The sequence below is a fragment of the Apis florea genome, unplaced genomic scaffold (genome assembly GCF_048593485.1).
Source record: "Apis florea isolate Af1SG1 unplaced genomic scaffold, ASM4859348v1 contig_2291_pilon, whole genome shotgun sequence".
NCBI classification, from domain to species: Eukaryota; Metazoa; Arthropoda; class Insecta; order Hymenoptera; family Apidae; genus Apis; species Apis florea.
In genome coordinates this window covers 2,020,842-2,048,617 of record NW_028256553.1, presented here as the reverse complement: position 1 = coordinate 2,048,617, position 27,776 = coordinate 2,020,842, and the positions used below count along the sequence as shown (strand labels likewise).

Genomic DNA, 27,776 nt, shown 5'->3' with positions numbered 1-27,776 from the left:
CGAGAAACCATTGAAAATTTCTTGCCGCCTCGTCTGAAAATGAATTCTTCATCGTGGATGAATCTTCGGCAACGAAAGTTACGAATTAATTTGCGCAATCTCCGATTTACGTTTCATCGAGCATCCATTCGAGCGGGGACATTTACTCGTCGCAATATTTGTCATCGCGTTGATCATCGTCGAATTAACACATAGGAGACATGTAAATCGTGTCGCGTGATTGGAAAGCTCGAATGATGACAACAGCACGGATAATCCCTTTTTCGTGGCACGATTCGCTCCTCTTTTTTACCACGCACTCTGTCAATCGTACACCCATCAATCGCATCCCTTCTCCTCGTTACATCGTTAATAACGCATTAATAAAACTGTCGAGCAACGCGATCTCCTCTTCTCCTCCCGCTGATGAACATCGCTGTTTTCTTCTCGTATGTACACTTCTTGTGTGTTATGCTTGTGTGTATGTGTGTGTGGTATGTATGTGTACGACGCAATGCTAAAAAAACGCCCCCAAGAAACCCTTCCTCCCCGACGAAGGCGGCGGATGTTCGAATTTTCGGTGAAAAAATTTTCGGCCAACTGTACAATCGCCTCGATTACTTAATAAACTGTCGATCGTGTCAAAATATGACTAAAGTCTCTTACGCGGCTACGCACTTACCTATGCAATTATATCATTTAAAATTAACAATACGGTGCCTGTATGCTCGCGTACACATCTGTATCGTGTACAGATCGTGTACGCGCCCATACGCGTGTCTTATTTTTTTTTTTTTTCTTTTTTTTTTTATACAATTCACGGTTCTGTGATTGAATCTACACGTGAATTCATCGATCGATGAACAAACACGATCGATCGTTTCATCAACCATTGCGACACAGAACGCCATAATACATAATCGACGAATTTATTCCTCGAGATACGCGCGTTCGCGGGATTTTTCCTAAATCTAAATATATTCCTGCACGATCGACCATTGCAGGTTCGATCGTTCGAGGCTGACCGCAGGCACACCGAGAAATTCATTCGTGAAAATTTGCTCCTAGTCTCGTACCCCCTGTTGTATAAAACGCGTGAAAAATTTCTGGTCCGCGGCGCGGTCAGACTGTCCATCATCTGGCGACTGGTGAACGGCGCGGAAACAAAGGTCAGGGTGCAAAATCGTAACGATCAGGTAACGCAATTTTTCGAAAATCTTTGTACTACATCCTCCTGTGATTCGTTTCGCCCCTTCTAAGAAGGGACGTTTTTAGAGGTTTGCTCTAGATGTTTTTTTTTTTTTGTATCCTTTCTTCTTTTTCCTTTTTTTTTCTTCTTCTTTAAATTGTACATTATCAGACGATAAATTTGAATACGATCGATCTTCGACTATTTCCTAGATAGATCTTCTTCGTTCCGATCGTGTTGATCGTTTGGTCGAATAAATTTGACGACAGTACTCTTTCTTTTTCTTTTTCTCTCTCTCTCTCTCTCTAAAACGCTGCGATCTAATCCACCTTCTAATCAATTCTTCGTATTTCATTCTTATTAAATAATATGCTTCATTGTGCATGTTCCGTGGTAACATTGTATCGATCGAAATTTCGAAAACTTCTTCGTTGGTCAACCCGCTCCTCTAAGCGGAATCAAGATTTTTTTTTTCTTAGGCCGTGAATTATCCATCCACGGATTAAAGCTTTCTCCTTTTTTTTTTTTTTAGTCCATTCATCTGTATCTAGACCGTTTGACTAAATTAGGCTATCTGTTGGCAGTGATCACTATGAGTTTTGGTCCGAGTCTAATCACACGTATCGTTGATCGACGTAACATTGTTCCTCGCTCCACTACTTCTACTTCTTCAAACGTGCCAAACGAAAACCTTTCCCCGTCGATGACCTCGTCTCTGCCTCCATTTCGATATGTTTAGCATGAAAATCGGACTCGCCGCTTTCGACCAGCCTGGACAATTGAATCGGCCGTTCAACTACCCTATTCGATATATATATATTTCCCAGCCTCGAAAGTCCTCGCCTCGAAGAGTGAACGATCGGCCCAAATTGATTGGCGTTGCACACGGTGTTTCATTTGCTATTCAACTTCGTCAGGACGATGGAACGCGGTCGTTCGCACGGTGACGCTTTTCGGATCGATCCCGTTTTATCGGCGGACGAGCATCCATCCTCGTTGCATGGAACAATACTCCATTCGTAACAAACCGCCCAGTTCTTCGCGATATCCATCGTGTAAACTTGATTCGTTCCCTCTATCGTTCGTTGAAAAATAATCGATGCTCGTTCCATCTCGATCAACAACGTCTTTCGACAACGATGGTCCTCGACACGATCTCCTCTACACGATCCACGACGACGGATCGATTTAACATTATCTTATTTACTTATTTTATTTTTTTTTTCTTTTGGCGCACGTCGCCAAATTCTTCTTTGCTAAACGAATCTAAATTGTTGTGTGTCGTCACGTGGACAGTCGACCGATCGATGATCCAACCACGACGTCGCCGATGGCAGTGGGCAGGCCGGTTCGCGGCCAACTCATCCGCCCCGGCGACTACATATGCTATAAGCAGGTCTCCTTCTGGTCGACCACGTTCACCACCGCCGAGGTCTGGATAGGCAGCTCCTTTTGGACGGGCACACCTGTCGGCACCTCTTCGAGTATTGGTCAAAGGGTCGTGGTCCTCGATACGGCGGCCGAGGGTGGGGGTGGCGGTGGCGGCGGCGATATCACCACGTCTGGCTCACCTGCCAGGTCGCAGTCGAATCTCCAGAGAATACTCTCAGGATGGTCACCTCCTGGACATTAAAAAGACTTTCTTTTTTCTTATTTGTAAGTCATATTTTTTTGTGTCGAAGTGTTTGAATTACAGCGATATTATCCATTGTATTTATCTCTGTTTGCTTCAGAGATCATTCATCATTTGAAGATCATTCTTTTCCGATTCAATTCTATTTTAATTACGATAACAAGGAGTATGTAACTAACCTTGACCCAAGACGATGCTTGAAGAGCCCCGTCTCTGCCTCGGTGGGGGTGGTTGGTGTTTGTGCGTATGGCTGTGACTGTGGCTGTGTGAATGTGAGTGGCAGTGTGTGTGACGTGTGTGCGTGGGCGTGGCTTTGCACGGTGGCGGTTGTTGTTGTTGCTGTTGCTGCTGCTGAGGATGAAGATGAGGATGAGGCCTGTGCTAGGTGTTCCCGCCACGGGCCGCTCCCACTTGATCGAAGCTCAATGATTTCTTCATCTCCGTCATCGACAATGCTCCACCCTCCTGCTGAGAAAACAGGAGGCACAGATGTTAGCTATATCGGGGGTGGTGATAACTCACCACCTCTCGCTACCACACCTCATACACCCTCCCTCCCCGAGTGCTTCGAACCGAGCGAGTTATTAAAAGTTACCAGGCCTCGTTAAAACTTGTCCCAACTTTTTCAGAAGCTCGTAAAGAAGTTTACCTCTCGCCTCATGTGAGCCTACGGTTATAGATATCGCTAGTTTATGGCCTATTCCGTTCCATATCTCGATACGGAACCAACTTATTCTCGTCGTTCCTCGATCCAAGCCACCATCGTGTACGCTCTTCTTTTTATCTTTTTTTTCTATTTTCTTCCAATCAACTCGTTGTTAAATTTCCCTCGATTCCCAGGATTTATGAATTTCCTCTTCTATATCGATTCGAATGGCCAAATGTCCAGCTGCGACCCCGCGAAAAAAAAGTCTTATTTGGGATAGAAATATGAGGATGGGGAAATTCGATGAAAAATCGGTCGGAAAAGGACTTTTTCCAAGCTGTATATATATATACGATGGATTCTCTTCTTGTTTTTTTTTTTTTCCTTTTTCGTTTTCGGAGGAAGGGTGATGCGGTTTTGGACGAGGGGACAAACCGTGCGAAATGCACACTGCTCGCTTGATAGAATTCCGCGTTTTTTTCGAACGGAAGCACGGTGTATCGAAACGTTTCGATTTGTTCGACGAAGAGTGGACCGAACGGTTCGACACGTGGAATTTTTCGACTCGAATCTCTTTTAACTTTTCCCGTGTTTTCAATTTCGAAATAACGCCGAAACGTTTGAGAAAGTTCATTCGTTAGACAGAGGATAATTTTACAACTAATTTTACAGAACAGTTTTGTTTCCGTGATTGATAAAAATGGATGCAGATTCTGCTTTTAATCTGTAAAATTAATCTTTATCGAGGTAAAAACCTATCTATTTTCATTCGTCTATGCAAAATACTATTTATGTAAAATCTGTTTGAGGACAAACACACAACGAGATCTCATTAATTCACCCTATTATGTATGATCACATGCCTGATATTTTCTTTAATTAATAGGAGTTTACGCTCACCTATTTATTCATAAGTACACAACAACGTTGTTACGTTTGAAACGAATTTGCGAGCGTAATAATTACGCTTGATAAATTATTTATATTGTAACAGTGGAAAAATGGATCCAAATCTAATAAATCGAATCCATTATGCAAAATTTGCATCCATGATGAAACTGAGTTACGTGTAATACGAGTCGTAAGAAAAATAGAAAGAAAAAAAGTGTACACAATAAAAATCCATAAGAAATGATCGAAAAGTAAACTCGAATCGAAAAGCGCCGATCTGTATTCACTCACTATGAAAACTCGTTCGTCTCTCTCTGTCGAAATGAATTTACAGAGAGGACTGTAACGAGTTGGAAGACGAGTATCATCGACGAGCTTCCGAAAGATTTGAAAGATTGCGATAAACATTCCTGGATTGCAATATCGACAAGCATCGTGTCGAGGCACTGATTAAAGTATCGAAAGAAGGAACGAACGGAATTCAACACTGATGCATTCTCCATCCGGCTCTCTTGAAATCGACGGTGGAGAAATACACGATCATGCCTCGAAATCATAACTTTGTCAACAGGAATTCTCGATAATTCTCTCTGATTCCATTTAAACTCGAATAATGAGTATCGAGAAAATTCATCTCGAATTTGAATTCGAGCAACTTTATTTCAAAATCGAAATAACGAAATCAACACTGTTATATATTATACGCACAATTGTGTCGATTATTGGCGTTCGGTAATAATTATTCGTTCATAATTCATCCCGAGTTAATTAAATTGAATAGTCAAACCTTTTGATACCCTTCAATGATGGAGATAATTGAGGGAAGTTTGTCGTGAAATTTCTCGTACAGTTTGTATCCTCTTCGCGAAATACGAAATTCTAAACCGTCAAAGAATATTATCACTTAATTTTATTCCAATTCTTTAAGGGAAGAATTTATGCAAACGTATAGTAAAAAGAATAATAAGATATTTCAATATTATCGCATTATTAAATCTGTATGTGTGGAATATATACGATTCGTTATTAAAATTTGCAATAAAATCGAAAAAGACGAGAAAGAAGAAGATTGAAAAGTGTCTTTAATTTTTCGATCGTGTATTTTAATAAGAAATATTAAGGAATTCGCTTCTTCGTCAGAGGATATCCCGTAGATCGGTTTCACGGAAACGAGTTTGCGAAAAAATGTGACGTGGACTGGAAAAATCACTTCTGCCACGATCAGAAGCACCATTCACGGCTGCGTTCTCTTCCCGATCGTTGTTTAACGAACACTCTATTCTCTCGCCGATGTAACCGTATGAAGGGAGGATATCCAACCGTGCCTCTGCATCAAGCATCTTCAAATTTTTAGAATCAAATTTCGCCAGTTACTTGGCGCTACGCCGTAATAATTGTATCGATTTTCGTTGAAGCTATATATTCGCGTTGAAGCTGAATTAATTTCTTCTTGTGAAGAAGAAACGAATTAAAAGAAGAAAGAAGAAGAAACATCGTTCACGCAAATAGTTGAATGAAAAAGAATGCTTTCTTCAGACGCCGTTCAAGTTTTGTCCGAAACATCACCGAGAAAATATCAAAATAAAATGAGACACTGTAATAAAACAAGAGTTACTTTTGCTTTGAAATAATTTGAAGAAGATATACGTAAGTTTAGTTCCATTTCAAAAATATTTCTCGAAACCAAGATAGCCCTTGTTTTCGAATTCCCCTCGCGGTTGTTCGTTCACTCAGCTTCCACTTTCGAGCTTCGATAAACTTTCGAGCATGCACGGTGAAACGATCGATCCAAGACGAGGCAATGAACGGTGTGCGGCCGAGGCGTTCGTCGAAACGACAACTTTTGAAGCGACGTCGTCGTCCAAGAACCGTGTTACAATCGTTCAACAGCAGTACGAGGCATGCAATTAAGTGTTATACACGTATACGTACACAAAACGCGTATGTCGAACTGATTACCGTCGAATGTAAGCGTGCGTAATTTATTGCGAGAGAGAGAGAGAGAGAGAGAGAGAGAGAACACTGTACCAATTGTGATTAAACAGCGTTCGTGCTCTCTCCCTCTTTTTACTAATAATATACACTTGAGCTGTAAAATGCAAAATACATAGTTAATTACACGTAAAAAGAAAGAGAGAAAGAGAGAAAGAGAGAGAAATACGAATAAATAAAATATTTCACGTACAACAAGTCCAATCTAGTTAGTTATTTTAATATATCAGAGTGTTAGATAAAGAGACACATAAAAACGATACGAAAAAGTATATATATATATATATATTTATATTTTAATATATATATATTTTCAATACTTCCCTTTTCTATCTATCGTCGTATTTTCTCTCGAGGCTTAATGAAAGAAATGCAAAAAATCACTAGGCTAGCAGGGCTCGATGGAGACCGTGCCTCGATCACGGTAATCGAATCATTCCAATAATATAAAAATTGTCCGATCGAATTGGTAGTTCGTTCGTTAATAACGATTCGTGTCCTCGTTACACGTTATTCTCTTCACGATTGAATTACCGTGAAACTGGCACAACTTCGCGTTCGAACGATGGCTCCTCGTCGAGAACCTCTTGTAAAATCGACAATTTTACAATGGACTGGAACAACACTGTCTGCGTGTAACGGTGATATATATACAGAGTGTTCAAAAAAAAACCATTCGTTTTCTAGAATTTTCGAAACAGTAAATATAGAGAAATCGATATAGCAAAAATGATCTCGTATCTCGAGAAACACAGATTGATTTTTTCCACTTATATTTACTACATGCTTTTTCAGCATGATCGTACGTGCCCTACACGAATAGTTTTCTCGAACCATCCTGGACACGAGACACACCATTCGAAACAAGAATAGAAAATGGTAAGAAGAAAATGAAAGAATCCGAAGAGGGGCCATCGTCGAGAGCCCGTCGTGAGGGACAGGACTTACACCATTTAACCGTGGTATCTCGATGCTCGGTATGTAGGTGGTCTCTTCGTGGCCGGTGGAACAATATCGCGTTCTCCTCCTCGTGGCGCGCGGGCTGCAACGGTCGCACGGCACCGCGGCGTCGGAATTGCGCGCCTTCGCGGCTGGTCTTTGCCGCGAGCCGCACCGCATGGCGAACCGCAATTCCGAGGCCATCTCGGCGCACAGGGACTGCCATCCACGATTTTGTGTGTGTGCGTGTGTGTGTGCGTGGTTTTTTTTTGGTTTGATTTGGTTTGTTTCGTTTTGTTTCGCCGCCGATGAGTGGACAGGGACCGGCAGAGCAGGCACAACAATACCAACAAATGATACAGAAAAACGATCGCACCACAAGCTCGATACCATGCAATTCCTCTCGCGTGCCAGGCCGTTTCTTCGTTGTGAATGCATGAATTGTGATTATGGGTGGTCTCTAATTCCTTTTTACAGGATGGATTAATGGTAATGAAGGAAATTATATATATGAAGAAGTCACTGTAAATATTTGGAATTGTGAAAGATAATTAATTGGAAATGTATCGTGAAATGCATGGTGGAAGTGAACAGAAATGAGTTTTATGGAATTTAATTTGAAGTGAAGCAAAAGGTTTTGATTTATTTTAGAGGTGAGGATAATTCTTGATGTAATTAAGGAATAATAGGAGAAGAGATGATAATATGAAATCTGGTGTTTGAAATCGGCCAATAATAAAGAATATTATATTTCTGATTTATAATTAATAAGAAATAATGATAATAATACTAAATTCACCAAGTTATTCATCGTGATTAAATAAAACTTTCATATTATCATATCTTCTCCCCCACGTATAACGTTATAAAATATAAAATTATTAAATATATACAAGATGCCTCTAAAGTATTCAAAGTTTTTCTACCACGTGAGGTAAAAATTTATCATTATATATTAGACACACGTTCTCGCGTATCATAATCGTTCACCAACAATTCGCGATGGGATATATGATACGGTTTCCAAAATTGCAATGTATGAAGCTTATGAAGTATGCTTCACCTGTTTACAAATGAATTGGACAGATTGATACGATGCTGTTTGTCGATGTTTAACCTAATACCGCGAATATCGCGTTAAAACAAACAAGTAGAACGAGAACGCGTGTGGTCAGACCAGTCGGCTATAACGCGCTCGTAATCAAAATAAATGGAACTTTTCTTTTCTCGGCAACGATCAATTCCATCAAAAATTTACAGGATCGGAAGAATCGATAATCGTTATAACAATATCCATGCAATTGTTTCTCGAGCAAAAGATATAACACACGATATAGTACGCACGAATAGCCGACAAGAGACGATCGAAAAAAAAAAGCACAGTGAGACGGCCTTGCACCGAAGAGGAGGATACATTCATGCAACACATACACGCGAAGCACGGAATCGCGAGCGCAATTATCTCGATGCTTCGCTCGCTTACCCTGTCCGATTGGGCGTTCTTCTTCGAGTTCCAGCAGAATTCGAGGACTGCGACGAGGATGGCCAGAGCCAGGCCGCAAACCAGCACGACAAAGACACCACCTGGAACGGGAAAAACCGGAAGCTCATTATTTTACCGCCGCCGGCTGTCTCTGCTCCTTCTCGCCCTCCCCGCCCACGCTTCACGGTTAATGTACCTGTCACTGAATTTCACCCAGGATCCGAACGCCCATCTATCACCCTTTAACACCTCATTCACACCCCTCCACGCCCTCTCCACGCCTGTCTATTTATCTATTTATCTATCCATCTGTCTAGCTTCCCGTCTATACCACGTCATTTATTTATACGTTTTCTCCCCTCGTCGACCTTCTTTGTCTCATCCGCTCTTTTCTCCCCCTCTAAATCCCATCCAATGGAAATTTGAAAAGAGGAAGAAGAAGAAGAAGAGGAAGAGAAAAAAGAAGATTGGAAAGGAAGCTATTATTATTATAATCGAATGGAAGGGGGAGAAATTGTGACAAAGGGATCGAAAAATATCACATATCACGAGTAATACTTGCAATGATTAATCGATTACTCGGTGTGAAGGATATAGTTTCTCTTCACACGTGTTACAATTTTGCCTCGCTCGTTGTACATTATATTTTATTCGCCGCGAGGAAGGGAAGATAAGAATGCCTCCGTTGAAATTTATTCTTCGTGCCGATCATTTCGCACAGTTTGCTCGGCTGCACATCGTCTCGATATTGGATATCCCCGGCAAGTTTCCTCGCCAAAAACTTTCCATCCTCGACAAATTACGAACTCCTTCTATCCACCGTGAAAAACATTCTTTCGCGAATTTTTACATTCGCCGTGGAAACGACGTCGAATATAAGGATATAACATCTCTTTATACCCGTGCAAGAGGAGTAAATCTACCGAGAGAGGGTCTCTTCGATTCGATAAAATCGCTCGTTATCGCATTAGCCGGTTTTATGAAAAGTTTTCTCTTCCCTCCTAGTTTATAGGAATCTTCCTTTCTTTTTCTTTCTTTTTTTCTTCTTGCGTTGGTGAAACTGGAGATCCGTCTGCTACGTATGCTTTAAAACTTTTCGTATCGTAGGCGAGAGCTACGTCTGTTTGTTTCCGAATCGACTCGCAAAACTTTTTGTTTAATCGTTTGCTCGGAGTATCGCGATCTTTGTTTACTCGAATGTTGCTTCGCTTCGCGGTTTCGTGAAACGATTTCCCATTAAAATTCCTTTCCTTAACCTTTTCGCGACGTACTTGGTGGATTAATGCAAATTCTGGGCCGGATCTTGTTGCTTGCTTGTCAATAAAAAACCCACGAAAGCATTTAAAGTTCAATGATTTGAAAATATATAAATTAAAGAGATAATAATAAATAATTATTATTCTGTATATTTTTTGATATAACTAGAGGGAGAATACTTAAAATGGAACATATTATTTATACCCCGTAAACATATCTAAAAAAGAATTAAAAAGAAAATTGCATTTTTAAATCGTTAAATTTAAATTGGATCCTTTCTCTTGTAAAATTTTCATCCAACAATATTTTTAATTCCTCCATTTTCTCAACAGATTTTCCATTCACTTTTGTACACAAATTTTCTTAAATTTTCTCCATTTTCCACGAGAAATAAGAAATTCATCGTATTCTCGAAATGATCACAAGTTCAAGCATTGTTTCATCGAAATCCAGTAAAGACCATACGTCACGCGGAATAAACACCGCTTTCGCGTTAATCCTGTCGATGTTTATGATGTAACTTCATCTCTATGCTAAACAAGAAGCAGTGATTCATCGGAATCAATATACGGGCATACGCATTTGCATGACTGTGTGTACCAACACTGTGTGATTTAAACGACATCCTTCGCCGGAAGGAGAGAAGTTTCTCGCATGCTCGACCATTTTCATAGACCAGACCACCCTTTGTCATCGCGACTAATTTCGCAGTAAAACGAGAAACAATGCCAACGTTTTAAAATCCGGCCATCGCGCGTCTCGCGTTGGCAACTTTTGCCTTCGTCGGAAAGTGGTCGAGTTTCCGGCGTGGACCGAAAACTTGCCCGAGAATCGCGATTTTGTAATGGAGCAATCGAGAGGAAAATTGTTTACTCGGCGAATCGCATTCGGCGTGATTACTTCGAATAATTTTCCAGTATAATCATTCGAACGAAAAGTGGTGTAACTCGTTTGGTGTAAAACTTGTGATTGTAATAACGAGAAGAGAATTAAATTTGCAACTTCTCCTTTGAAAAGAAGAAGAAGATTTTGTTACGAAAATTCAAGCGTTCTATCGTGTAGCATGTTTCTTCATTTATATGGTGACGAAAAAATCATGTTTTTATTCATGTTCATGAATAATTGATATTAATCAAGAATTTCTGATTTTAATCTTGTCGACATTGTCTACATTGTATATGCACAAGGTATAAATTTTTTATTTTTTAATGCATGTTTGTCTCTTCCTCGTTTCTCCTTCTATTCTTTTATCATGCAAATAATCGACAGATTTAATGGAAAGCGAATTCATCTGTAATTTTTCGAGTTTCACGAGAATTATTCGTCCTTTTTCTCGTTTTCGAGAGTACACTATTGGAGAAGTTGGTACTTGCCTAAGTTATAGGCAAGTCAGCGTCAAAAAGTAAAAGAAAAAGAGAGGGAGAGAGAGAGAGAAGGAACACTATTCTTGGCCAAAAAGGGAAAAAAGTAAAAAGGGAAAACTTGTCGTGACTTCCATAAAAACGGAAGGGGACATCCAAGAAAAATTCTTCACGAACTTCTCGCAAGATTTCTTTGAGCTTGAAAGCATTTCAAGTCCTTTGTTATTTTTTTTTATCTACATTTATCGCGTGAAGCAATTCGTATATGCAATGAATTAAATTTATAACAGCGTTTCTTTCTTTTCCTGTACAATTCTTGTGAATATTTTTCTTTACGAATATATACAAGATTATTTAAACGAATTGACTTGCATGTTGCAATATAACGAAACTCGGATTTAAAGTAACGAATGTACGTTATTTTTCGTTGAGAATTTCTAGAGCAGTGCAGTATAATTGTTTGGATGTAAATTCAAAATTTTTCCATTGCCTTGGTTTCAAAATTAAATTGCTCGCAACTTCGAGATAAATAATGCACGCTTAAAATTCGTCTACATCATTTTTTTCCTTTCATCACTTTGATGACCAAAATCAATTGTTTAAAACTATTCTACTTTGCCTCGTTCTTTCACTTTCGATCGATGTTATCTCGTCAATTTTACTCGTACGTTTCGGTAAACTATCTATTATGTAACATTATAACCGTTATTGAAAACCATCCGTGGTTCATTATGTAACCTGACATGTTCGTGGCAAAGCCTCCAAATTAAGTTAGTTACACACTGGGCGGGATGCGGGAACGATCAGAACGAACCTAATGATTTCGACGCCATTGTTCCACTTGCATACGTTCCATCGACCTCATTTACGTCCCGTAAATTACGGATTGTAATTATGATGATTTGGATCGACGATACTCGATCATTCAAAATTCACACTCACTTCTTCCGCGATCGATTTCGATTCCCAATTTCGATATATGCGATTATCACGAAATCATTGTCACCTTTATATTTCGGCTAGAGAAATCAAACGGTATATAATTCAATATACTGATATTATTATCGGTAATTACATTTTTGTTTCGACATTTATTGCTTGACGCTGTGTGGATTATCAATTTATTCCCGCGAAACGAATTTATTTGGACCATTTCAAAATAGATTATCCTTTCGTGTATTTATTTATTGAACGGAATTAATTATTTATCACGAAAATTTCAGTGAATTGTACATTTAAAATTTAAATTAAGCTTATTATTAATGATTAATAATGATTAATTTATGAATTTGTATTTCTTGATATCGTAGTTATAGATTTTTGAATATTTGTTTGATATCTTTTATCTATTATATTATCAATTATTTCTCATAAAAAGTTATTCCATTGTTTTCTTCATTCATTATTCTTAACCAGAGAAAAAAATTAAAATCTTTTCATCGCCAAAATTTTAAATTAAAAATTTCAATTCTTCGCCCGATCTTTGTCTGTGTACCTCGGATAAGATTCTCATCGTGTTTCAATCTAGTAATAAATTTACACTAGCTAGGGACAATGTTATCCTTCTCATCGACCATGAAAGAAAAATTGAGGGCTCACCGATATTTTCGACTCCCAACGCGTTCGCCTTGCTCTCCTTGCTCTTCTCGTCCCTGTTGCACACGTCCCCGGTGTTCTTCCACCACTTATCGTACAGAATCTGTATCACACCCTTCTCCTGTAGCTCCAAAATCGCCAGAGATATTTTATCCCTCCAGGGCGAGCCTGCATATAAAACGGCTTCGTTAAGTCACGAATTCCTACGATCTTTCTCGTCTTTGAAACGCTTTACGTCTTCTGCTGGGCAACGTCTCGAGGAAAGGTGAAATTGCTCGTCCTTTTTACGTCCTCGAGGCGTCTTACGAGACCCAGTTATTTGAATCACTCTCTCTTTCTCTCTCTGCCTCAGAGTAGAAAAAAAATGCTTGGTTTTCATAGCAATGCTCGCGAAAAACTTGGCGATTTTCGACGCGTGACAGATGTACAGAGAGGAGATTGTACGTCAAACGTGGTATAAAATAATTTTGGACAAGTATCTTCTTTGTCAAAAAGATTTAGACTAATTGGGTAATTAAGGACAACGCTTAAAGGCTATAATAAATTAGAATTGATTTTCTTAACATATAAGAGAGTTAGAATCGATTTCGTAGTTATTTTGTTGTTCGAAATTAAATAATGAATAATGAAATTAAATATATTTAATTTGATATCGTTAAACTTTTGTTTCATGACAAGAAATCACGAGAGAGGGAGGATATAAATATAATATAAATGTACGTTCGAACTACAAAAATGATAAAATAAATAATAAAATAACAAGAAATATATATACGTGATTTCAGTCATTGCATTTAATACAATTAAATTTTCTAATTAATAAAAACGTCTCTCTCTCTCTCTGTCTCTTTTTTCACGAGCCAATAAAACAAATGGAAGAAACCACCAATAATTCTTCAAAACATCTAGAATAACTGACGTGTTCCGGTTCTGATTTTGCGACAGGCCGTCACACGAGCGTCAAAAAAAAATGAATGTTACATTCGTTACGTCCATTTTTTTAACATTCGTTCGTTAAAACATAGAAGGGGTTACGTGACATCCATCCGCTTCTGTCTTATAATAACGAATATCAAAAAGATAAACACAACGATCGTGTAATATTTATTGCTACCGGAAAAAATATTAATATCATTTTTATAATAATCTTTTCACACATTGTCCGAGTTTCGTTTGTTTCTCGTCTGATTGAAAATTAAATCTCGATAAAAAAATAAAATGGAATAATAAAACAAAAATTATGAATAATGAAAGTCAAACTTTTAATACAACAGTTCTACACAATGACGTTATCTACTAATATCTCGACAAAGTACGTCGTTAATCGAGCATTATCGCAATAATTTTTGCTGTGCAATTTCGATTATTCGAAACTTCGTTATTAGAAACAATCGCGTCATCAGTATATGGAGCTCGAAACTCAAAGTTGAAACACAGACACGTTAGTCCAATTAAGAAAATTGCTCGGCCTCGAACCTCCGGCCATAACTCTCTCCAAACTTTCATCTCGTTCTTGCCCGTCAAGAAGAAGCCGAATTACGCGGATTTAAAACTTCTCGCTTCGGTGTCGTCTCGACTCGTTAATTAAGCTTCTACATTGGAGGACCGCGGAAGCAAAGAAGTTCGCTCGAATTCACGAGGGAAAACGACGGACGGATCGTGTTTCTTTTTTTTTTTTTTCTCTCTTCTTCCGTAGCTGCCTTCCGCGATTTCAACCCCAAATGAGCCACAAATCCGCGAACTTTATGATGTTTGCCGGCGGTACAGTTCCGCGTTTTTCTTTCCCCGTTTCTTGGCACTAAATTCTCGCGCGAATTTTCGCGTTTCCAAACTCCTCGCAAGAAATATTAACAGTGAACAATATTTATGCGTTTATTTCGAGGCTGAAGTTTTCTTGCGAACCGCGCTAGAGCTGCCTCGAGCTAGCTAGGGTTGAAACGATTCGATGTTTGGAGGAACCAATCGATCGATACGATCTGGAGAAATTTATTCACAGTGCACCTATCAAAATGGATGCAATGGAAAAATTTCGCGATTTTATGTTCGAATGAAATAAAAACTGTTGTGAATATGATGAAAATGAATGAACGGATGTAAGGGATGGAGAAGGATCTTTGTCGGATGGAAAAAAAATTCATACGTAATCTTGAGTTGAATAATTATTGCGGTAGAAAGAAAACTAAGAGATCTTTGGAAGAAAGATACTCTCAAATGGATTTGTATCTTAATACAGAAGGATGATTGGAAAGGATAGAACAATGGGAACAGATACCAATTGTTTTTCGAAATTACCTTTCGGAGTGGCAATTCCATAGCCTTTGCTGTCCAACAGGCCCCCGATTTGCGTGAGATTGCAATCTCGTTGTACAGCATAGTCGAGCATTGTCGACTCCATCAGGAAAGCGTAGTCACCCTCGAGCACCCTTTTCACACCATCTTCGTAGCTTTTCACGAAAACCGAAGGCGATTTCGATTCCATGAACTCCCACATCTTCTTGTATATACCGATCTTCGAGTCCTATCGCGTTAATACACTTTTTAGGAAAAATATCTTTATTTAAATGTGATAGAATTAAAAGAAAGAAAAAGAAAAAATGTATCGTTCTGATTTTTGTCGCATTATCGAAGAATCTATTCTTATTATTTCATCCTCATCCTTTCAATCTATCTTTCATATCTCTTGAGAAACGAAAGAAAATTGTTATAAATGGAAAATATAAATTTGGAGCGATATATCGACAATACAAGGGATCGATAAACGAATAAAAATAGAACGTTCTATAAATATACCTATATTTTAATCATATTACTTTTCCGATTATACATAGTGTAACTACAAATTTGATCGATTATCAAAGACCTTTGAATGCAATCCCCATTTTCTGTAATATATTCCTTCCTTTTATCATTTTGTAAGCATCGAACTCGAATTTCAATTGAAATCGATCAAAAGGAATTTAATTTCGAATTAATCAAACACAATAACCAATCTCCTTCGTTCAGATATATATTCGTATATTTATATATTTTTCAATCGGATTGTTGTAAATTCACGTGAGAAACAGTGAGGAGGGAACAAAGGGTGCGCTCTCGAATTTTCCTTCAATTTTCCAATTGTCCGTAAACTGGTGGAACGAGTTCAGCAATAACGAACTCCACCTCGTTCTGAGAATAAATCTGTAATAGCGGGGATGGGTTGTTTCAATAACGCGGTATTAATACTATAGGAATAGCTGAACGTCGGTGAAATGCCGTTCCAAAATTTAATAACGTTAAAAGTTTGCATTAAACGGCAGACATTGAACGGATTTCGATACCTTTCGATGTGAAAACTACGATAATTAGCCGAATTTGTGCCGATTACGATCCGTAGCTTTATGGTTTTAATATTTCGCGAGCAGGATCTGTGGGAATTATTCGTAAGACATGAATCGAATGAAAATCATTGTGTTTAATAAAACGATTGTCAATGGCCACGCAGTATCAAAACGTTAATTATTGATATTAATGAATTTGCATTTTGATCGTTCAAAGTGGATTAGTTTATTCATACGATTATAAATAAGATAATTTTGCTAATTATTAATAGTTCTAATCTTATATTCTTTTTTTTCTAAAATTTAATCCAGTAACCTATTGTTTTATTAGTTCAAAGAGTATGGATTAATTCATAGAAATATGGAAATATCTGTGAACTTTGATCTGATAGTTTAATTTGATAGTTAAAATTACAAAATATATATTCTAATTTCTGATGTAAGTTTAAAATAGCTTCAATTTTTTTTTACTTTATTCAGTATTTTCTCTAAAAAAGAATATCCTGAAAATATTCTTAGTTTGTACACACCAATGGTGTAGTATTACACCATTTTTCGAGATTAACTTTTTCAACTTAACCAAGTTTTAACACAAAAAGTTTTATTATTTTGCTTCACCGTCCAGATTGCAGCTTGTCTCGTACTCTTCCCCTAAATCTTATAATTCTTATTGTACTCATCCAGATGATATTGAATTAATATCAAAAAATATTGACAATATTATCGATCGTATATAATAATATATTAATGTAATGAAATTTCAGATATTTACCCTGAAAAACGTCATTGTACTTCCACCCTCTAACGTTCCATACGAGATTTGCGTTTGTTCAGCGAGGTCAGCTGCGTTCTCGATCGGCGTGATCATCCTCTCGACGGTGAGGAACGCAGCCAGATTTGCCGTGTAAGATGAGATGATGATCAATGTGAAGAACCACCAAATTCCACCAACTATTCTCGTACTGGTTGCCTGATAATTATGGATGGACACCTTTTCATTAAAGGAAAACGATACACTTTAACGAGCAATTCCTTCTCAAAGATCGTTCGGCCTGATGAAAATTAGAATTTTCTTCATTTTTATTCGAAACGAGGTTTATTCCTGAATTCTGTTCAATATTTAGAAGATTTTATTTTTTAAAAATTATATAATCCAAAGAGAGAAAGCCACCTTCGTATGATCTCTACTATCCGCAGATGAACTATTAAAACCATCAACTTTTGTAAAAATACTTTTCCTAAAACATACTTCGCTATTATTGTTTCAGATAAAATATTAAAAATTCGTGGAACGTAACACGGTATAATCAAGAGGATCAAGCATACTATCGAAAGGGGTTCACGTCAGTTTTCTTGCGAATATCGACCTGATATCGCATCTTCGTGGTTGGAAGCCCATGAAAAGCCTCGACGATCAATTGAAACCACGTCAGTGGAGCATCGAGGTCGGGAGACGATTTAAGAGCACCTCCACTACGTCCCGCCTAAAGAATGCAATATGCGGTCTCATTTGCACCCTACCCTTCAACCCGTTAATGGCATATTTCGATCCATTAGCCGTGGAGGCAAGTCGATCACGGAAGCGATTATCGGCTCGAGACATTTCCGAATAATTCCATCATCCCTCTCTTTATCCACGAAACGAATGGCGTTGTTCAAATTGCCATACATCCTACGAGTGGATGATAAAATACCTTCGCCTTTCTCAGACGTTGAGTGGTACAGTCTCGAGGAGAAGGAGCGAAACGATATATTTATGAACACCCTTTGACGTTATCGCGAGAAAAATAATGAAGTAAGGATAGAACTGATCACAAGAGTTTAGCATTTGACACATCTTGGTATATTTTATGAATAAAAAGAAAAAAAATCTTCACGCGTGATTTAACGACCAATGAAAATTCTCCTTTTAATGAGACTTTCTATGTGTATACGTTAGAATATAATGATTTAAAGAAGAATTACAAATACTAATGTACACAGATTTTTATTAAAATAAGAATTTTCATATTTCGAAATAAATTTCGTTTTAAGGTATCGATACTTTTTTAATTAATTAATCTTATTGCTTTACTCTTAATTCTTTTGCTCTAAGAAGAAAAATCCAATTTTTAGAATTAACCGTATACATATCTATGTTTTCAGTGCACCCGGTACTACTGCAGAAAAGGAATTGCCCGTCTCTTTGATATTTGTTCATATCGTCAGACTCTCGTGTCAAGGCAAATATGCCACGAATCGAGGATTATGTTGCTCTATTTCCTTTTTCGCGCGTGTATCATAGCCCGATACGACCCGGAAAATCTCTCTCGAACGATAAGTTTCAAGCGATATTTTTGCGCAACCCTCGTTTCCTCGCTATTTTCTCTCTGTATTTTTCACAGCACTCTCGAATCCCCAGCTCTTTACCCGGATATCTGGGATTCTTCGAGTCGTAGAATCGCCATTCTTCGCGAATTTCGCAACGACAACCCCGCATGTACACACATGCCATCAGAGCCGGCTACCACCATATGTCGTGCAAGTGTATTCTCGTAACAAAACATTAACACTTACGCCTGCTGCGAGACGTAAGAAAAATTTATGATAAACGTATTACCAGAGAACGAAATTCTCCTTCCTTGTAGTTTTATTCGTTCAAAAATTGGAAATCAAAGGAGTTGTAAAATGCATAATATTTGTGAAAAATAATAATAATAAAAAAAAAAGAAAACTTTAAATTCCTCGCTATGAATATAATTTGAAAATTATTTGCTTACAGTTTCATATGTGGAAAGTGGTAAGAATCGAAGATCGAGATTTGAAGTGAAGCACATTTTCTAAACGCATTATCAATTAAACAGCCTATAATATTTTACTCGTGAAAAGTAACGAAAGAATGGAATGCGCGCCAAGAATGAATTTCATGAAATTAATCGTGTATTACAACTGTATATTCGTTTCGTTCTGGAATAACTCTGTTATACCAGATGTCCATTGAAACGGTGTCCACAGCATCATAAATCATACATATCTTTATTGCATCGAATGAAAATTTCAATTTACGCCCTATAAAGCATTTCAACCTTACAGAGTGTAACTTCATAAATTCCGATTACATGCAGTTTCATTTGTGTCCCGGTTTATTTTTATCGCCGGACGGGGCAGTTAACGCGTTAAATGGGCACAATTTCCGGCCGTCCACAACGGCGGCGAATATGAAACAGAAGGATTTTGTTTTTCGGTTTTCATGGATCGTTCTGTCTCTATTTACGCATCTTGTTGAGTAGCAAGATTTCGTGCACGAGATAGAAACGGGACCACGAAAATTCACCGAGATTTCTCGGGAAAAATCTCGAGCAGAGAAGTTTTATCGTTGAATTTTACGCCATCATGGTTGCACGTGTAAAAATGTTTCGATTGTGAACGCTAAGAAGAATTTTCTTGAGCGCGCAAGTCGATCTTTGGAAAAGATCTTCTTTTGAAAAGAAGAAATCGATTCTAAGTGGATCTTCTCGGTTGTTCGAGAAACAGAAATCGAAGAGAAACGAGATGTGGCGAAAATGAGACGAATGAAATGCAAAGGTGCTTGGCTTTTGTCATGTGCATGCAGGGGTGACATGCGATCTCTCGATACGATCGTTCTCTATCGAGATTTCTATAATGCAATTAATTTGATTTGAGAGTGGCGATGCTATTCTATTTTATGCTACTTGATGAAGATCTTTCGTCTATGTAAGATTTTCTTTCGATATTTGGAGCGATACAGGGATGTGACGAAAGGGAAATATTTCAGGAACGTATAATAAAGTGAAAAGAAAATTCGTGAGAATAAATGTTGCACGATATTTTTAAAGTATTATTTTTTTTTTTTGTTTATCATATCTTCGCGATATATCGTTGTGTTGTGAATATGAGAGATGACAATATTGAAAATATCGAAAGGTAAATGTTAAACACGATGAAATATTGAATGGTAAAAAATGTGTGTGTAAATTTGAATAGTATCAAAAGGTATTGATAATAGTGGAAATATTGAAATATGAGATAAATATTTCTTTAAATAAACAAATACACTTGTTTATCCTTTTTTTATTCGTTTTTACGTATTGAATTGCTTCCTGAAATATTTTCCAATCGTGCATATTTAGAATGACTGAATGCATATTTTTCTTTTTATTTTTCCACGTGAAATTTGATATTTCGAAGGGATACCAGACAAATACAATAGTGAAAATTCTCCAATTTTATCTACGAATTATCTAAGTGAATATATCTGATAAGATTTCCTCATCTTGTTGTGTTTTTTTCAGATTGTGCACGATGTACCCATATGGTGCTCGAAACGATTTCCACGGTTTATACGTCGTTTTCTCGAATATAGAAAACTCGTTGGATTTCCGTCCATCGCATTTTACGATTTGGATCGTGTTGCTACAGTTTCTTGGAAGTAAGATTACTTTCCTAATTCTCGAAAAGATTCTTGAAAAATTAATGAAACATCGAAATTCCAAACTCTCTGTTTTCCAATTCGACAACAATCTTGAAATCTTCTTTATAGAATAATGAAAAGAAATATGATTGTTTCGCAAATAAAATGGATTAAATTTTCCATGATCAAGCCATAGTTACGAGTCTGTCACATTTTATGACAATATCGTGAATTTCACGAGTTCGTTTAAAACGATCGCCCTTACTTTGGATAATGTCGTTACTGTAATGGCATAAGTTAGTTTATAGCTTCGTAACACCATTGGCCTTTCCTCGAAAAAGACATTGTAATTTTTATTTAATTTTAAATTAAATTATGTATAGGTTTAATAAAATCACCAGACCGCGAATTTCTATGAGTTTAAAAAAATATTAAAATATTGAAACTGGCATATAGAAAATATGCCAAAATTATTACAATTTATGTAATATTATATAGTAATACTTTGTTTAAACTTTCCTGATGAAATTGGTTTCGTCTATCCGAAAAATTTCATTTGCATGCTAAAATAGATTTTTCAACGCGATAAAACATAATGGGATACATATATTTACAGATAAGAATGTGCCATTCAGAATTTTTACAGAATTTTATTCAAGATTGACGATTAAATTTGTTTATAATATTAATCATGTAAATCGATGCAACAGAAAAAAAAATATATTCATCTCTCCATATTTTAACAATCAATCACTTCGAGTATTTTCATTCCTTGATTTTCGATATTATCATAAATCGTTCCTGTGTAAAAATGGTAAAATTTTTACGATACACATTTTTTCCTACACACACATATAATTGCGACAGATGTCCAACGAGTTTCCAAACATTGTAAACTTCGAAGCGCATCACTTGTTTAAGTAATTGGCTGCCGGACTCTGTGATGACACGTTTACCTTGGGGTTGAGGTCGCTGCCCTGTTGCATAAGCGTGCCGACCGTAAACCAGAAGCTGTTGGCCAGGGTGAACTCGTTGACCGTCCTCAGCAGAGGAATGTCGTCGCTGTCAGGATCCAACGCGCTCACGTGACCACCCTGATCACATTGGGACCCCCGCCAAGTGGTGCGAAATTTCAAGGACAATTACACAAGCTATCCGTATGCAGCTAGCCCAATTATTAACAATACGGGTCCAAGGATCGTGAATCTTTCACAATTTTCAAACATTTTCAATAATATCGCGGTGTCGATAATTCGAAACGATCGCAAAAATTGGGTACAATTTTTTTTTTCATTCAAAATTTTTAAAAAAACTTGAAAACTACTTTTTCCAAGTAATTTAAAAAAAATAGAAACAATGGATCCGTTCACGACACCTTTTCACCGTGTCATCGAGAATTCAATTGCACGATCGATTAGCACCACTCGACGAGAGCCTACCTGTAGCGGGCATTTGCAGCTCGGGCAGGGTGTGGGTTCCACCCACTCGTAAGGCGAGAATCTCGCCACTATCCAAATCGTTAGGGAGACCATCACGTAAGCGCCCAGCATGGATAACCAAATCTCCACGGCGAGAGGATTCATGAACGAGAACAGCCTCGATGGCGTTCGAGCGGAAACCTGCAGCAATTACACGTATTTCCGGATTACTGATCCCCCAAATCCCTGATCTCTCGATTTTTCAGGGAAAAAACCCAATCCATTTTCTCCTCCACCTCGAATTTCTCCCCTCGCTTTTTTCCATGCAAATCAACTTGCCGAGGATAACAGTTTCGTGCTTTCCTTTGCCAGTTTTTTGAATGGCGCGCGCAAGACGGATCCTTTATCTCTCGTTGAAATCACGGATTCCGTAGTCTATTCTTCTTGCCTGTCAGCAACCACCGAGCACAATAGCCGGTTTCGGTGGTACACGGCGTTGAAGTTCAACCGTTAGACGAGTTTCTTTATCCTTCCGTTTCCTCTCTTTCTTCTTTCCTGGTTCCAGCCATCGAACAAAAGTGGAACGCGAATCATCGCGTTTTCGATTGCGATAGCGATACGAGGATTTGGAACTCGCGATTTGCGGCTCGTCTCGCGCCGATTGTTACGAATGAGATTGCGATGAGTGGAACCACGGCGACGACAATCTGTTTCCAGACGCGACAGCTTCTGATTTCTTTTTTCTTTGTTTTTTTTTTATGCTCTGCTTACGATTTAGACGAAGAACGTTTGAAAGGAAATAGAGGATACAGTGAGTTCTCTACGTAAAGTGTGTTAGAAACAGGATGGTAAGAACAAGAGAGTGATTCTATGTGTACAAGGAGAAAAGAAAAAAATTCTAAATGCGAAAATAAAATAAAAATTTCGTAGAATAAAATTTTATCGTTCCCGTTTTCGAGATAATCGAGATTCGATATGCGTGCACTACGTGCAATCTTGTATTTGATGAATTTCCAAATTCAATTTTCTCGAATATTAGATTTTAAATGAACAAATTTCATTCTACATTTTTCGCTCCTCTCTGTATTTTCCAATTGAGAATTTGCCAAATTTCTACTTGAAAAATTTCAATTTAATAAGATCTTAAATGAAAAAATTTTATTTGATCTTATTTTTACATATAAAATCACCCTCTACCTTTTTCAACCATTTTATATAACGTCCAGAGGCACGTTTATGAATTCCATTAAATATTAACTCTTTCAACCCTTTCAAGTTTCCTCAATTAAATTTGTCTTTCTTTTTTCATTTAAGAATAAACAATAAACTAAATCTATAACTTATAACTAAGATCTTTCAGATTTACTAAAAAAAAAGAAAAAAAAAAGATATATATTGTGTTACAGAAAACCACAAATATTCACTTCTCAAGAATCGAAAGAGTCAATTCATCAGATCTCTAAAGATTCCACAAACTCTCCTCGTCAAGAGTCGAAGGAGGTCGAGATAAGGATCCGGATTTAAGGATTTTTGGATCGTGACACGACGACTGAAATTGAACGGCAGAAATAGTCCAGTGGCGGAGCACCTCGTTGAGTGTACCTTGGGGTTGAGCCCGCTGCCCTGCCTGAGGAACGTGCCGGTAATAAACCAGAAGCTGTTGCTGACGCTAAACTGGTTCTCGACGATGTCGCTCTCCCCCAGGCACGGGTGTGGATTGTTCCACTCGTACGGGCTGAATCGAGCCATAACGAAGAGGGTGAAGCTCACAAGCATGTACGCGGCCAGCACGTACAGCCAGATCTCAACGGCCAACGGGTTCATGAAGGAGAACAACCGCGTTGGCTGGCTGGAGGGCACCTAAATTACGTTACGCTACGATTTTAATTAAAACGGATCTCGTGCCGCTTTCCCGCCAGAATGACGGCCCTTTTCTGTGGCCAACGTTGGATCTGACGATCCATCGATTAATCCTCGAGAATCTCGTCTTTATCGATCGAATATCGTGGCCGTGTCAATGTTAATTCGATCGTTCGATAAATTTTACAGATTTTTTTTATTACCACTGGCTATTTATCTCTACGCCTTCCTGTTGCTTCAGGGAGAATTGGATTTCAATTTAAGTAAAATAAAGCGATCGATGGTTGGTTTCGATCGTTGGATGGGTTGAAAAATGATTTCTTTGTTCATCTTGATGTTTTAAAGAGCAAGTTTTCATTGATACTTTGAAAATAGAATTCGTTGTCAAAACTCAACGAATGGTATAACATTACAAAATTTTTAATATGCAGAATGTATCTTGGTAATAATATTATTTTTTCTTTTGTAGATTTTCGTTGATCCTTGGTTTGTATAAGAATCACGAGAAAATATTATTTCGTGAATTTTTGCGAGGCTTTCACGCAAACTCGGATATACGAGCTAAGACGAGATTCTCGAGAGGGTCGACACTATTTCGCGTGATGAATGGAAGTTACGAGTTAGCTTATCACCATCGAATGCACATACAGCGACTCACCTTAAACAGAATTCCGATACCGAGATTCATGAATGGCTTGGTGAAATCTATCACGCTCTCCCGAGCGTAATTGATCGTCATGGATGCGACGGCCAGGTCTGCTCTCTGTGGGCAAAAGAGAATTTTCTCGCTTGAAAACGTGTAGTTCTGACTCACCAACTGTCAATACGTTCGAAAAATCATACGGAAAATCGAAATTTATCGAAAGCCATTAGGATTATTTTGTAATTACGAATAAAATTTTTATACATATCGCTGATAATTACACAGAGAGAAGATCTCAATTTCAATTCTTATGTTCTTAATGTACATTGTTAATGTCTCAAGTAATTTCAAGTTTAAGTAACGAGATGAAACGAGGAGGTACTTGATAAGAGATAACATTTTCTTAATACTCTATCCTGTCTCTCTTCCTTTCTTTTTTATTTTAATTAATTTCTTTTCTTGATTCGATTATTCTTTATTTAATTCAATTCAAATTTAATTATATAATAATAAACCTTTAGTAAATATTACAGGAGTAGGAGGATTAAAAAAAAACTTTTACCATATCTCGAATTGAAATCAAAGAAATACATCCCCTTGTACGTCACGCCATCTTTCGTTGAAAATCATTGTCAAAGACTCGTCGACCAAAGAAGCGTTCGCCTAGGAAAACGTTTCCCTTGCAAAACAGCGAATGTATTTTTTATAAGAGAATCAGAACACCACCAATGACGTCTTTCCTTCAAGACGATCCACTTACGGCCTCGCCCGGTTTCTGGGTTAAGGCGGTTTCTTTTATCACGGACAGATTGCCATGCATCTTTTACGAACCGGCAATCTTCGAAATTCACCGTCCATTTGTGCCGCAATAGCGATTAGTCGCGGAAAACACGGATTCGCCTCGAGCCAACCTTGAAGCCTCGAGGCGCAAAGCTTATCTTTCTTTACGACGAAAAATTCTCTTCCTTTTCATCCTTTTCATTCTTAGATTTTTACCTTCGCACCTTCGACCTTGCACGATGAAGTTTAGGTCGAGGCTTGCATCGCGTATTTCGATGGCCGACAACTTACGTGGCTATACTACTTGCGCCCGAGTAGCGTGATACATGAATATGCAATGCATTTGTCATTCTGCGCTAAATATTATCGATGAGAGGGTAAGAGATAAAATGGAAATTATATTAAATTTGTTACTATTAAGAATTGAATATTATTATAAAAATTAATAAAAACATTTTATGATTTATTAGGTTTATAGGTCTTTTATTATTGATTCAAATTTTGTGGTCATATCATTTAGTGTGTAAGTTTTAATGTCGCAATTAAAAACAGAATTTGTCATGGTCTTTTGAAAATAAAGAAGGACGTGTTTCAGAAACGATTAAATTATTGAATATTGCTATTGAAATTGTCGCTGCAAATGAAACAAAAGTGATACGATAGTAAAACTTGAATTAATAGTAAAGGATAATATCGGTTGCACGATTCAATAGAAAAAAATCACTGCAATCTTTTCGATATAGAGAAGAACAGGGAACATTTCACAAACTTTTCGTCCACAGTAGTATATTACTTGAACAACTATTGACAATGCAATTAGTTTATTTCGATGTTTTTAATGATCTAAAGTAATACTGTTTTTGGAAAAAGCCAGAAATGCCCATTTAAAATTACATTCTGGCAATTTTTGCAAGGGAACATTAATATTTCAATAAAATCTTTGATAGATGAGGGCTTCATAAATTATTCTACAAATGTTTTCCCAATGAGGGACACAAAATTCCGGCTTAATAACCATGTTCTTTTACAATTCAGATGTCACATCTGGTAACATCTGTGCCGGTTCCTTTGAATCAGAATACCCGATACGTGGATCACCTGTTAGAAAACATCAAATTAGATGCTCAAGCCCAGGCATGCATAATGAAAATTTAGTCAGGATGGATTTATTACGACGACATCATACTGCTAGTTTGCATATAAAATTGTTCATCGAACTCTCTACGTTTCCTATCTTTTTTCCTGGGAAAAACATGCAATTTCGTCGAATCTTTTAAGCGATCCGAAAGCTTAATTAAAGCTTAATCCGAAATACGAAAATTCCATGGTATTCTTCGTTTATCGATAAATTTCATAATACGATAAAATATTTATCTTCTCCCTTGAAACTTTCGAAATTATTATTTATTCGAAAGATCAAAATCATATTATAATTACTCTATACACAACTTCCCTTAAATCACAATCATAAAGAAGCATTAGATTGATAAATTTCGGAATGATATTATAGAAGATTCAAATTTCATCACCATATAAATAAAATTTTCTTCCCGTTTACCTTTTCCATCAACTCTCTAACGATTCCATTCCACTCCTTGGTCTTTGGATCGTAAACGCCGTACATGTGATCAGGGACCAATCTTATGGCGTACTGGAACCCGACCTGACTAGCGATCCACTTGAGCAAATCGATGCAGAATCCTTCGAACCTCGCGTTCCCCGTCAGATTCTTGTCCTCCTTCACCATCACGTATGGTTTTTCCTGCGAGAAATAAGATTCCTTTGATGGATCACGCGAGGCAGAGTGTCGAGGACACAGATGAATACAGATGAGGAGAAGGGAACGATAAAGGAAATAGGGAGAAGGACAGACACTCCTCTTTTATCCATGGAAAAAATTCAACGACAAGAACTGGTATCGATGGTATGCTGTGCACAGTACTCGGTATCATTGGACGGTCTAATGCAAACGATTCTGATGGAAACTTCTAACTCTACTTCTTCCCTTTCTTTCTTCCTCCCCCTCCTGTTCCTTTCATCTTGGAAAATGGAGAGGAGGATGAGACGTCGTATCTCGGCCGACGATTTCTTTCCGACTGAAATTAATTTCTTTCGTGGAAACTTTATTGATCGCGGACAAACTCGGCATAAAGTGTGTTCAAAGATCGAATATTAATATTAATCGAATTGTTGTGTATGATATATCCGAAAGAAATATTCTACATTGTGGTGGATGCAGATTTTAATAAAAATTATAGGATAGTTTTCTAGAGTGTATGCTAACTACAATTTTTCTTCAATTTAAATTACGGAAAAGGACTTTGGATTATTCGTAGATATAGAATTGCTGCAATAATTTCATAAGCAATTCTTTTTCTTTT

The 27,776-nt window shown here is 37.6% G+C and overlaps 1 protein-coding gene across 1 annotated transcript in view; it reads right to left on the bottom strand.

The window, feature by feature from the left end:
• Window positions 1-2,661: 2,661 nt before the first annotated feature.
• The window catches only part of LOC100865223 (glutamate receptor ionotropic, kainate 2), a 144,485-nt gene continuing 119,370 nt past the window's right edge, over window positions 2,662-27,776 (bottom strand). The window contains exons 10-21 of the mRNA XM_086903407.1: window positions 26,954-27,157; window positions 24,631-24,735; window positions 23,715-23,972; window positions 22,134-22,313; window positions 21,651-21,788; window positions 17,056-17,253; window positions 15,259-15,484; window positions 12,970-13,134; window positions 8,753-8,853; window positions 7,281-7,488; window positions 2,981-3,266; window positions 2,662-2,790 (exon numbers count right to left, since the gene is read on the bottom strand). Of these exons, the coding sequence (XP_086759533.1) occupies window positions 2,784-2,790; window positions 2,981-3,266; window positions 7,281-7,488; window positions 8,753-8,853; window positions 12,970-13,134; window positions 15,259-15,484; window positions 17,056-17,253; window positions 21,651-21,788; window positions 22,134-22,313; window positions 23,715-23,972; window positions 24,631-24,735; window positions 26,954-27,157 (2,076 nt within the window). The 3' untranslated portion in view covers window positions 2,662-2,783. The remainder of the gene's footprint in view (window positions 2,791-2,980; window positions 3,267-7,280; window positions 7,489-8,752; window positions 8,854-12,969; window positions 13,135-15,258; window positions 15,485-17,055; window positions 17,254-21,650; window positions 21,789-22,133; window positions 22,314-23,714; window positions 23,973-24,630; window positions 24,736-26,953; window positions 27,158-27,776) is intronic.